Source organism: Octopus bimaculoides, chromosome 19, assembly GCF_001194135.2.
Source record: "Octopus bimaculoides isolate UCB-OBI-ISO-001 chromosome 19, ASM119413v2, whole genome shotgun sequence".
Lineage (NCBI taxonomy): Eukaryota > Metazoa > Mollusca > Cephalopoda > Octopoda > Octopodidae > Octopus > Octopus bimaculoides.
The window spans coordinates 25,316,647-25,330,157 of NC_068999.1; the positions used below are offsets into that span (position 1 = coordinate 25,316,647).

General features: G+C 33.5%; 1 protein-coding gene across 1 annotated transcript in view; it reads right to left on the reverse strand.

Moving 5' to 3' along the window:
• Positions 1-13,511, reverse strand: part of LOC106883718 (collagen alpha-5(IV) chain) — a 182,189-nt gene that overhangs the window by 41,769 nt on the left and 126,909 nt on the right. Inside the window, exons 5-10 of the mRNA XM_052974901.1 lie at positions 11,977-12,057; positions 11,441-11,515; positions 8,873-8,935; positions 5,810-5,896; positions 4,217-4,348; positions 709-771 (exon numbers count right to left, since the gene is read on the reverse strand). Coding sequence (XP_052830861.1) covers positions 709-771; positions 4,217-4,348; positions 5,810-5,896; positions 8,873-8,935; positions 11,441-11,515; positions 11,977-12,057 — 501 coding nt within the window. The remainder of the gene's footprint in view (positions 1-708; positions 772-4,216; positions 4,349-5,809; positions 5,897-8,872; positions 8,936-11,440; positions 11,516-11,976; positions 12,058-13,511) is intronic.

Genomic DNA, 13,511 nt, shown 5'->3' on the forward strand with positions numbered 1-13,511 from the left:
GTGTATGTGTGTGTGTGTGTATGTGTGTGTGTGTATGTGTGTGTGTGTTTGTGTATGTGTGGATATGTGCTTTATGCATAGATAAATAGATAGAGAAATCGAGAGATGGATAGATAGATAGATAGATAGATAGATAGATAGATAGATAGCTAGATAGATAGATAGATAGATTGATAGATAGATAGGTAGATAGATAGATAGATAGGTAGGTAGGTAGATAGATTGATAGATAGATAGATAGATAGATAGATAGATAGATAGATAGATAGAGATAGATAGATAGATAGATAGATAGATAGATAGATAGATAGATAGATAGATAGATAGATAGACTGATAGGTAGGTAGATGAGTCATTAGACTGCGACCATGCTGGGGCACTGACTCGAAGAATTTTAGTCGAACTTATTTTTAAGCCTGGTACTTATTTTGTCTGTCGCTTTTGCCGAACCGCTATGTTATGGGGATATAAACATCCCAACACTAGTTTCAAGCTGTGGTGAGAGACAAACACAGACACAAAAACAAATACACATACATTCAAAATCCACTCAAAAGGCTTTGGTCGGCCCGAGGCTATAGTAGAAGACACTTGCCGAAGATGCCACGCAGTGAGACTGGACCTGGAACCATGTGGTTGGTAAGCAAGCTACCTACCACATAGCTACTCCTGCGTCTAATATTAAAGAAATCAAATTAATTTGCTTACCCTTCTTCCTGGTGGGCCTTGACCACCTGGGAAACCTTTGGGACCAGGAAAATTATCCAGACCCTGCCAAAAGTAAGAACATAAGACAATTAAGAAAAGAATGGATTTTTGATGAATAAAATCAATTACTAATAAAGATTATATAAATCAAAATGTAACAATTTTTTTCTTCTACAAAATTCAAAGCCAGTCAAATTGAGAGAAAGAAATTAAACGTTGATTCTGTAATTGTTTAATCAGTAAGCTGACAAAATATAATTTTGAAAATATATTTGATGTAATTTTTTTTAACAGTTGGACATCTTTTTTAATACAGCTAGTTAAGAAATTTTAACAACTAAATTTAGCAAGTTTAACCTTTATCATGCAAAATAACTAGAAAATTACTTTAGAATATCACAAATATAAACAGTTAATTTTATCAATGGTTTTATGTAAGGTTGTTGAAAAGTGTTCACTGGTATAAGCAGCATCTTTTTAAAATCACATAAATATTGTTGTTGCTATTAATAATATTAGGTGGACATACATTTTGTAAACTAATGTATTCCATAATTTATTCAAAGTTCAGTGTGTCACAGTGCAGAATTCAAATTCTGTTTGGACTGAATTTGGTTTTCAAGTCTCCAAATCTTCATAGTCAATAAAATAAATACCAGTAAAACAATGGAGACAATTCAATTGACTATGTTGCTTTATATACTAAATTAACTCAGTATTTCATTAACAGAGATCATTATTATTAATGCAATAGATCCTGCTTTATAATCCACTGATAATAAATTCACCTGCTTAATGTATCCAAAATGGGTTGGGACAGAACTTTTACACATTAAATCTTTCATTTAATAAATCCAGACCATCGCTTATAAATCCGATTGTCGTTGTTTCTTCCTACAGTGTCAACAAGTGTTAGTGAATGAATAAAATGTTTTGTTTTTCTCTCTTAAATACTGACAGGTAAGCTCCAGCAGCCACAGCCAGCCAGCTGTCACGTGGTACACTCCATCATTCAAAAGTAGATCAATAAATATGTAGTAGCTGGTGGTGGCTGCTGGAGACTACCACGCAACCCTGTCATTCATGCAAAAAAGTAGGCTCCAGGACATCTCTTATCAAGATTATGAGCCATCTCATTGGTTTCAGTACCGCATAACAGCTGACTGGTTGTGGCTGCTGGAGCCTACCTGTCAGTATTTAAGGGTATAAAAATGTGTCATTCATCATTCATGCAGAGAGGCAGACACACACAAGTTGTTCAAAATGCTCAAAATAAAAAGAGAGAGGCAGGACAAATCCATGGCAGAAAAGATTCAATTCTTAGAATGTTACAAAGCTCTTGGGAAAACAACTCAGCAGGAAGTAGCACAGAGTTTGGGAATTTGAAGAGGTCTGCTCCAGAATTTGCTAAGAAATGAGGATGACCTTCATACCAAAAAACATAATGGCTGTTCATCAAAGAGAAAGTGCCAATGAGAAGGAAAGGACCAACAGATAGACCATGCTCTCTATGATTGGTTTCAATTTATTCACTCAAGAAATATTCCCGTCAATGGCCTGATCTTAATGCACAAAGGCCAACACCATTGTTCAAGCTACTGGACAGGATTTTAAGGCATATAAAGGTTTGTTTTACCATTGGCAAAAAAAGACATTGAAAATCTTTTACAGTTCAAGGTTAGCTTTGTAGTTCACTAGTTCACATTTTTCTCTTTAGAGAACACAAACTAAACATTTCATACTTTGCAGGTGATGCAGCTGAAGCTGACGTTGATGGAGCCCATCAACTTCATGAGACAACCATGCAGCTTCTGTTGAAATCATATCGGCCTCAGGACATCTACAAATGCAAATGAAACTGGGATCTACATTTTTCCATTATCAGGGAATACATATGTCAATGAGAGTTGCAAGAAAACTGTGAGGGGCTTTAAGACAGCAAAGGACCATGTGACCTTAATGGTAGCCTGCAACATGGATGGAGACAAAGAAAACTTGCTCTTAATAGGAAAGGCTGGTTTGCCAAGATGCTTCAAAAATGTCAAAACACTTCCAATTCAGTACGACTTTTCAACCAATGCTCGGATGACAGGAAAATCTATGGAAGTTGACTCTTGGGATCGTCATTTGCAGGAATCTGGAAGACAAGTGGTGGTCCTCCTTGACAATTGCTCTTCTCATGTTGTCATCGATGATCTCAAGAATATCACTTTAAAATTTTTTCCTCCCAACACAACATCAGTGCTGCAGTCCTGTGACATGAGGATAATCAAGACTTTGAAAGCCTACTTCAGACATAAAATGCACAAGAAGATCATTGATGTTATGGAAGACACTGTACATGAGATGTTTGCCCAAGATGTTGCAAAGTGGGTCACCATTTAAGATGACATGTACATGTTAAGCGTAGCTTGGAAGAAGATCTCTAGCCAGACATTCAAAAGTTGTTGGACCAAAGCTGGTTTTGTTTCAGTTGAAGGATCAAATGAAGCTATAGATGTCAATGAAGATTTGATCCTGCCTTCACCGCCAACTGGATTTACCAAAAAGCAATTCAAGAACTGGTTGTCTGTAGACAATGGTGCTGTTATTGCTCAGAGATCACTGAAGAAAAAAAACTAGATGAGATCATTCATGACATTCGGCAATCTGAGAAGGAAACCTAAGGAGATGAAGATGGCAATTCCGACATTGATGTTGATGAAAGAGTTCCAGAGCCTCCAACAATGGCTGAAATAAGGCACTATCTCACTTGCTTAGAAAGTGGCCTTGAAAGTTTTGATTTCTGTAACATGAATCTTTTTAGAATTCTTAAGGAAAAAAGTTAATGCAGAGTTGCAAACGAAGTGTCCAGCAAAGCAAACAACACTCAACAAATTTTTCATGCAATGACATTATTTATAATGTTTTATTTGTGTATTTGCATATGTCTATAGTTTAATAAATATACACGTTTAATCAATTGGTGAATTTTGCTCCTTCAGTTAATAAATCCCTCATTTAATAAATCCAAAATAAGCAGTCCCAAGATGCATTTATAAAGTGGTAGTCAACTCTCAACCATTCCAGTCAACTCCTTGCTTTTGAGTTTCAGTTTGAACTTTTTATTTACATCAAGGAAAGTCTTCCACAAAAGTGTTCAATGTAATGGATTTTTTTTAATGCCCATTGCCTTGAAAAAAACCATCTCATGGTTACTATTAAAATCTCAGATCACTTGTCATGTGAGATATCTATCCTCTTCATACTCAGTCAGCTTCTTGCTGTCAGTCATCATTTAATTTTGACTTCTCCAAATCCCAACAAAAGGTTCCTCCTTACCTATTTTAGCTGCTGTTGATACTACCAATAATTCAACATTAGTAACTTCAGACCGAGTTTTCATTGGTAACAAATTTCTTTGTTTTGACCTAAAAATTTGTGGCTTGATTCTTCAGTAAAGTGTTGTTTATAACCTAAACAAAAACAAGTTTTATGTAATAAAATATATAATTATTTTGTTTTTAACCTTTAGTCCACGTGGTCCTTTTATACCAGGGTCGCCGGCATATCCACGTGGTCCTTTCTCTCCCTGAAGGCCAGTGTATTCACTTGGTTTTATTACTTGACCCAAATTCTGGCCAGGCTCTCCATCTGGGCCCTTTAAAAAAGAATAGTAAAAATAAAAGTAGTTACCAAGTACATTTAACAGCCATGACAAAGTATAATTCCTCATCTTAAAGACAAATTACTGAACATGAGATGAACCCACAGGTTAACTGAGAATTTAGGAATATAGTCTATAGCATACGATGTACTGAGGGACAGTGCAGAAACAAGACAACATATATTGGGGGTACAGGTAGGTAAACACTGGCAGGAGCTCAAAGAGGAGAAAAGATTGTCAGTGCTCTACCAGCATGTTTAGTTAGAACATAGAGGCTTGGTTAATAACATAAATGTTAAGGTATTATCAACACATACAACAAACACAACACTTAGACAGATTACAGAGGCCACACACATAGTAATGGACAAACTGAGTCTGAACAGAAACACAAATGGACCAATAACACCCCACCACCACTACTACACTACGCAACACTATGACTAAAGAGAGAATGGGAAAAAAGACACAGATACAAACAATATAATACATAAACCTATATACACACAAAAGACATACATACCTAAATCGAAATGGAAAGAAAAATAGTGAGATAGAAAAACAAAATAAACTAAATAAAGGGCACAGATACGAACAGTAAGCGAACCCATATACATACAAAATGCATACACAACACACAGACATGCTACACACACACACACACACACACACACACACACAATGATGAAAGATTTCCAGACAAATGACATAAAATAAAAACAATAATAAAATAGGTCTGAAGTGAGGAAAGAATATATAGTGCGTGTGTCTATTTAGCAAGAAAAAAAAGGAAGAATGACCATCCTGAAATATAACAATATCTGTTTCAACACATGATTTCTCATCAGGAGTCTTGCAAAACAAATACATAAATGTAGTTAAATCATATTTTGCATAATATTTTATAACAATAAGTTACTTCTTAATTCCATCAAGAATTTTCTTTACAGCCAAACAAATTTTCCTATTATAAATAAAAAATATTTTATATTTTATCTTCACTTTAAACCAGTAACTGTTGAGCTCCATCTACATTATTTTAAACTTACTTCTTTAGAGGCACTAAATTCAGATACATAATAAGGAAGCAACAATCAGCAATTCATCTTTTGTACTCTGGCTATTAGTACTCAATGCATGATTCCATTTTTGATCTCTCCAATTAGGATTTCAGATCCTCAAAACAGAATGAAAATTGTTACCACACAAAAAATAATTGATTTTTTCCTTAATTTTCTACGTCACCTTGACCTCCTCAGTGAATAATTCTAATCATTCTTTTGTAAATTTCATCTTCATTTAAAAACAAAGCTATATAAATAATGTAGTCACCTCAAAGCTATAATGACATATTGATCTCTTAATTTTTAGAAATAGGAATAAAATGAAATTTTAAAAGAAATTCTAAGCATTTGTACCAATGTATTATTAGTGTATTAATTTCAAGATATTTACCGGTTCACCAGGGTCGCCTGTTACTGCTTTACCATCTTCACCTCTGGGTCCAATACTACCCATTACACCTTTTCTACCTTTCACACCCTGTTAATAAAGATGGGATTTCAGGTAAGATTTCAATAGAAAACAAAAAATCATAATTTCAGTTTGATCATATATCAATTTTGCAGAAATGTAAAGGAATCTGTTTGTAAATGCATATAAAAGTACCTGCTTTTGTATGTGAGTCTGTATATGGCAATATATATTTATTTCTGTATCCTTTTCTAAGTGTGTGTACACACACGCACACATGCACACACACACACACGCACACACATATACATGGTACAACAAATAATGGAAATACCACTTTTTATTTAACTATATTCTACTATTAGAAGTATGACAGATTCATAATTGTTCCAGTCTGTATATATATCTTCATATGTATTGTGTATGACTTGTATTTCATGATAAAGCCCTCAGTTTTTCTTTTCCTTTCTTTTTCTGCTTTTAGCTATCTTACTAATACTAAAACTCTAGAAGATGTTTGTTTGTTCTTGAAATATTTCAGAAATAGCATATTATATCTTAATCTTTTTACATATATATTTTCATACTTACTTTAAGCAGTACAGTATGAGGTTTTGTGATATTTGTACCTCTATTTATTAATGAAAACGATTAAACACAATTTTGTTTGTTATTTCTTGACAAAAAGAAACATGGTTTCCATGGTGTCAACACACATACAGAATACACAAACAGATAATGAATGCCATGGTGTGTGAATCAACACAAACACACATACACTATTTGTGACATATACACACAGTCTTTCTTGTTTTTTGTAAACTTTAAGGCTTCTCCCATCATTTTAAGTGCATAGTGCAAAAATAAAACAAAAACATTGGCCAAGATCGGTACTGAATGGGGAAGGGGGAAGCTGGGAAAAATTCATAAATTAGAATTTTTTTATTTTTTCACCGAAAGGCATCTCCTTTGTTTTTAAGTGCATAGTGCAAAAAAAAAAAAGAAAAGAAAAGAAAAGTGGACAAAATCAGTCTGGAAGGCAGAGAAGGGACAATTCATAAGTTTGCAAAATTTTTTATCATTAAAAAGTTTCTCCCCAGCAGTTAAAGGAGTGGTGAAAAACAAATTTAAAAATCCCTATCAACATGGAGAAAATCCCCCTTACATGGGTGTGCTATTCTGAAAGTCTGCCAAGGTATTCTATTGTGAAAATTATCCAGCAATGACAGGATATTCATCTAGTTTATATTTAAATAAGTTAAAATGCATGACCTATCTGATTTTCAAAGAGGATAAATTGTTGGAGCTCAGTCACTAAAACTGAGAATTGTTTAATATTTTGAGAGGTACAGTCTCTAAAATCATGTTGACGTTTTAAAACCAAACTCAAACCAGCTCTGGTATACATAATTCTTGGTGGATAGAGAAGCAAAGCTCACAAACAAGGAATCACAGAATAGTGGAACATACTGCATTTAAAAATGATTGAACTATAAATGCAAAAGTAAAAACAGAGCTAAGCCACTCCGTTGCCAACCTTGTATCAACCAAAACCACTTGTCATGAACCCCATAAAGCTGGATATTGTGCTCCTGTCCTCTATCAACATCGATAAGTGGAAAAAATGGTGTCTAGACTATCAAAAGTGGTCATCATTCACTCTTTCTCCTAATTTGGGATAAGTTTATGTCTGGAAACAACCCAAAGAAGCCTTCAACCCTGGCTGCTTGGCCCCTACCATGCAAGACAGAGGGTGTCTTATGATGATTTGGACAATTATATCATGGAATTCTCTTTAGTTGTGCTACATGGCAGAGGTAATGCTAAGATTTATCTGAGTATTTTGGCTGTTCATATCCATTCTATAAACATTGTTCCCTGATGGTAGCACAACTTTCAAGGATGAAATGTGTTGATTTACATGGCTAGTATTATCCTAAATTCATACAAAGGGCACAAACATGAAGTAGACAACTTGGTTTGGTCCCCACAGTCACCAGATTTTGATATAATCAAACATTTATAATGCATATTGGCACAAGACCCAAAGTACCACTTCTCTGAACCTTCACTACTGAAAGAACTAAAGCACATTTTACTTGAACAATGGTTCAAAATTCCTTTTAACAATCCTTTAGAACTTGCATGAATCAATTCTTCAACTGTGGTTGATGCCAAAGATGGACCAACTTTGTATTGAATAATAAGACTTCCATTTAACAAGATGTTACCATTATTGTACCCAACCCCTTTATGTATTTGGTTGACTAAACCCATCAAGGTCAATGAAGTCAACTCAGTATTTATTCTATCAGGCTCTTCTTGCTGAACTACAAAATGGTGATCTGTAAACAAATCAACACTGGTTATCAAGTAGTAACACACACACACACACACATACATATATTCATATGGTGATTGCTTCATCTTCACAGATGATCGCTGTCCCCTCGTGCTTCATTGTTATCAGTGACATTTCTGACTTTCCATCCATGACATCTCAGATGACTATTCAGTCCCATTGCAGATCTGCATGGTTTGAAGCATAGATGACAGACAAAAGTTGTAACTTACTTTGCACTTCCAACTGGTTAAGTTTATTGTCATAGGACATTCAGTAAATAGAATGACAAACAGTAGTCACCATAAAGAAACATGGATACTGTGACAACAGCTAGGAGTTCCTCACTTCAAGTACTTTTACTGACTAAGTATTTCTGCATCCCTATGTTCAGATGGAACATCATCAAATATGATATTTAATCCTGTGGCAAGTGCTATCACACCAAGTCACAGTAGACGTGAGAACACTAGTAACTGAGACGTTGTTCTTCACTATTCAAAACACTGGAACTCTTAAACTAAAGCTCCACAACTGAATACTGACTAAAGTCATACCAAAAATGCAAATGTAATGAAAAATTATTCTTCAGAGTTATGCTCTTTTGCTGCAAATGTCAAATGTTTCTCATTTCATGTACACTTAATCCCTATTCATTCATTGCAGGGGAAAGCTACATATTATTGTGCTTAAAAGTTACCTACCAAAGGACCAATTATACCTGGTGGACCTCTGGCTCCAGCAAAACCACCAAAACCAGGAACACCCTACAAACAATGTAAAATACCAATTTTATAAGAATTACAGAGTGTTAGTTACAAAATTCTTAATATTTTATTGTAAATTGAAATAGAAAACATCAATACATATAAAAGAGTAGTTGTTGAAATTCATAATATCATAATATCATAAACATCATAATATGAAAATGGATACAATAAGTAAAAGAAAATGTTTAATTACAAAACTTGCTTAACAGTTGTTCAATATATTTAGACTGACAACAATCACCAGCACATCTTTGCCACCTTCAGTCATGACTGCTTTCCAGAGTACAAGTTCTCAAAATAAAATATAAACTTTGATAATGCAAAAGCAACAGATTCAGTTGTTTTTCTCTTTCTTAGAGGGTGTTTTAATGAAATTTTCTTTATACCATAGTTATACAAGGATGGGCAGTACCCAGGGCATAATCCATAGCTTCCAAAACTAAGTGGCAAAAGCTAATAAAAACCATGATTCTTGGATTCCTGCAATAGGAAGCAGTTCAATATCATTTCAAGTTATCTTCAGACTAGAGACTTAGTCTTATTGCTTGCTTGCAATAGGGTAAACTATGCTAAAGGCATGCAAGGACTGGGTGACGGTGTTAAAGTGGACTAATTTAAATCTACCACCAAGAACAGATATAATCCATCTGATAAGTATCTGTGCAGTTTCAGTGTATTCAATTACATATCCCCAATGGTTTATGTTGTGAGATTGAACACTGAAATATGAGAATGCAAAGGGAATTTCTTAAATACACAACCATGACAGTGAGTAAAGTAATATTCTAAAAGAATGCATTGTAGGTTATAGTGGAAGATGAAGAAAAACGGTAGTGACTATTATAACTGATGCATAAAAGCTGCCAGAGTGTGAGTATGAGGTGGGTGCTGAAAAGTTCCTGGCTTTGGGGAAAAGAAAATACAGGCGGATCAGTTAATTATGACTTTATTCAACATATTCCCCTCTCAGATTCACAGACTTATTGCAGTGGACCTTCAGTTTTTTCTAAACCCTATAAAAGAACTTGGAAGATTTGGCCACCAACCAGGCCTTTTGCAATACCCGTAAATCAAGAACTTTTCAGCACTCCCATGTAGTGTAAGCACAAGAGTGTAGGGCTTTGGGGAGGAAAGCTGACTGAACTTTTGCTCCCCACTCGCAAAGATGTGCATATTTAATATACATATTAAGCTTTTTGTATTTTCCTTTTCTATATTTAAACTATTATCACATTGATAAATAATTTTATTAGTATAACAATGTATTATTAGGAGCAGACATTTTTGTCATTATTTATTATGATAGTCACAATGAAAAAATCCTTTACAGGATAATTTTAATAATTTTAATCAAATTATAAAGGCCTTTAAATAAACTTTATTTCATAATAATACACCCTGATTTGTAGATTAACAGTCTCATAATGATTTAATTTCATTAAAAAATCATATAGTATGTTCTTTTTATTACTACTATTATAATTATTATTTTCCACCGAGGCCAACTTTGCCTTTCATCCTTTGGGGTCAAGGAAATAAGTACCAGTTGCACACTTGGGCTTAACATAATCAACTAGCCCCAACAACCAAAAATTTCAGGCCTTGTGCCTATAGTAGAAAGGATTATTGTTGTTATTATTATAATTATTATTATTATTATTATTATTAAAAAGGAAAGCTAGCAGAATGGTTAGCATGCCGGGCAAAATGCTTAGCAGCATTTCATCCATCTTTACATTCTGAGTTCATATTCTGCAAGGGTCGACTTTGCCTTTCATCTTTTCGGGGTTGATAAATTAAGTGCCTGTGAAATACTGGGGGTCAATGTGATCGATTTACACACTCCCCACAAATTTCAGCCCTTGTGCCTATAGGAGAAAGGATTATTATTATTAAGGCAGCAAGCTAGCAGAATTGTTAGTGCACCAAGCAAAATGCTTAGTGACATTTTGTCCATCTTTATGTTCTGAGTTCAAATTCTACCGAGGTCAACTTTTCCTTTCATCTTTTCAGGGTCAATAAATTAAGTACGAGTGAAACAATAGGGTCAATGTAATCAACTAGTCCCCTCCTCACAAATTTCAGGCCTTGTACCTATTGTAGAAAGGATTATTATTATTATTATTATTATTATTATTATTATTATTATTATTATTATCATCATCCTCATCATCATCATTCAGTCAATTGAGAAAAGTTCATCTAGAATCTTTCTCTGATTTCATGACAACAGCATTTTCTTATTTTGATGGCTTGGCTTATGAACATTGAAATATCATATGACTGACATTTTATAAGAGGCTTAGATATGGCTGATCAAGATCTTTTAACAATGATAATGAAAATATTCTTTAAACCAACTTAAAAACTGGTAGAATACTCAACAAAATTACTTTTCTTTTAGTATTTATTGACGTTGACAAAAAAAACAAACTGAATTGAATGTATTTCATAAAGAATATTGAAAATAAAAAGAAATTCGCTCGAAAGAATAATACATACTGGAAATCCTTGTTTTCCATCTTCACCTCTGTCACCTTTCATTCTGCCAATAAATAACAGTTCACCAGGCTGGCCCTAATTTTCATGAATACAGAATAATATTTCATATCAAAAGCACTATTTCTGATTAATTTGTTAATATCATGTAAATTTCTATACAGCATTATTTGTGTTGGTGTGAATAGAACTAGTATGCTTAGTGTTTGCAAAAGAGATTCAATTTGAAATATGGATAATTATTTAATTATTTCAGAATATCATTAAATACTTGTATTCATTACATTTTTATGGAAATCTTATATTTTCAATAACTACAAGTGAAATGTAGATTATTAATCAGATATTTAACTATTTGTAACTATAAAAAGAAAACCTAGAATAATATATAATCTAATGAATTCATGATAACTATTTTGACATAGAACGATCATAAAAAACATACTTCTCATTGGATATAATCATATTACAATATTCAAAGTATCATAATTAAATATATCACGATAGAAATAACTAATATTGTTTTAAAATAAACCTACCTTAATACCATTTAAGCCAGGTAAACCAACCTCTCCAGGGCTACCAGCAATTCCAGGCCTTCCAGGTTTTCCATCATGACCCTAAAAGAATTTTTTAAAAGGGATATTAATTAGACCAAATGTTTATTCAAAACTATCAGGTTTAACAAATGACTTTATTAATACAGAAAAATCTATTGATTTCTTTTTCTATGAGAAACTTATAAACCACTTGCTGCCAATTGAAAGCTCCACATAGAGCTTTCAATTGGCAGCAGGTAGAGGTTGTCAGGAAAGAATGTGCGCAGAAAAGAAGCTGATAATTTTTAACATGCTACCATAAAACTGCTTAAAGAACCAAGAAATACTTAGTAAATGTAATAATTTGGTTCTAAATATAATGACAACTAAATTCTTAAAAATATCCCTAGTAAAATCTATCAAAGCTGCTACTTAGATATGAGCAGTCATGTATAAATTGCATAGCAACCCACTTTCTTGTTTTAGCAACACTTAAATTACTCTCCTGATGCAATATTTCAAATATATTTTATGACAACACTGCTTTTCTTGAGTGTTAATGATTTTACTTGCTAATCACATTGAACAATAAATAATTCATTTATTGTTGTGCCCTTCCATTGTTATACCCCTCTAATGTTATGCCTCTCTATTGTCATACCCATCTGTTGTTATACCCAACTGTCGTTATACCCAACTGTTGTTATACCCATTGTCTTAATAGATTTGTGACTGCCACTGTTGACTTCTGCCACCATCTTTGAATATCAGTATTGTTGGGGTATATATTCTGGGTGTACTAAGAGAATGCTGCATGTGCTCACACACACACACATACACACAACAGATGGTGAATTCATTATAGATATTTGGCTCTCTCGATAATATAATGACATTTCATAATGGAAAACTCATTTTCTGTTCTGTTATGAAATATAGTGGATGTAGTTTTGTCAAAGCACTGCTTACTGACAGCTAGTTTTATCATATACTAGCTTAAGTACCTAGCATTGCTCAGAAGTTTAAAGAACGTTAAAGGAAATAAATACATTTATTCTGATAAAAAATATTTGTTCAGAAAAATTCTATCAGATGATGTGAGTATAAACATAGTTATTAAAACAAATCCTGAAATCAATCACAGTTTAATTTTATAGAACTTCTAAATATACAATGCTGAAGAAACCCAAACAAGTGAACATGGCTATTCCTCTTAGAGAAAAGCACTAGAGAATGGAAGCAATGTATCAACAGAAATGATACTTTCTTGTACTTCTTTGTTTTTCTCATCAATGAAGACAGCCAAACATTCAACAAGTTGCTGTCCACTCGAAATATAGCCTACAGATATACTTCACTGCAAACACTAAGTCCAACTGGCACAAAATCTACAGCCTCTTTCAAACAGTACTAGTATAAATCCATTGCAAAAACATCCCACCATATCATAAGTAGAACAAAAAGCAAAGGAGACAAAAGACCAAAGTGCTTCTACTATTGAAGGCTAACCTAACATACATTTTGACAATGCTTTG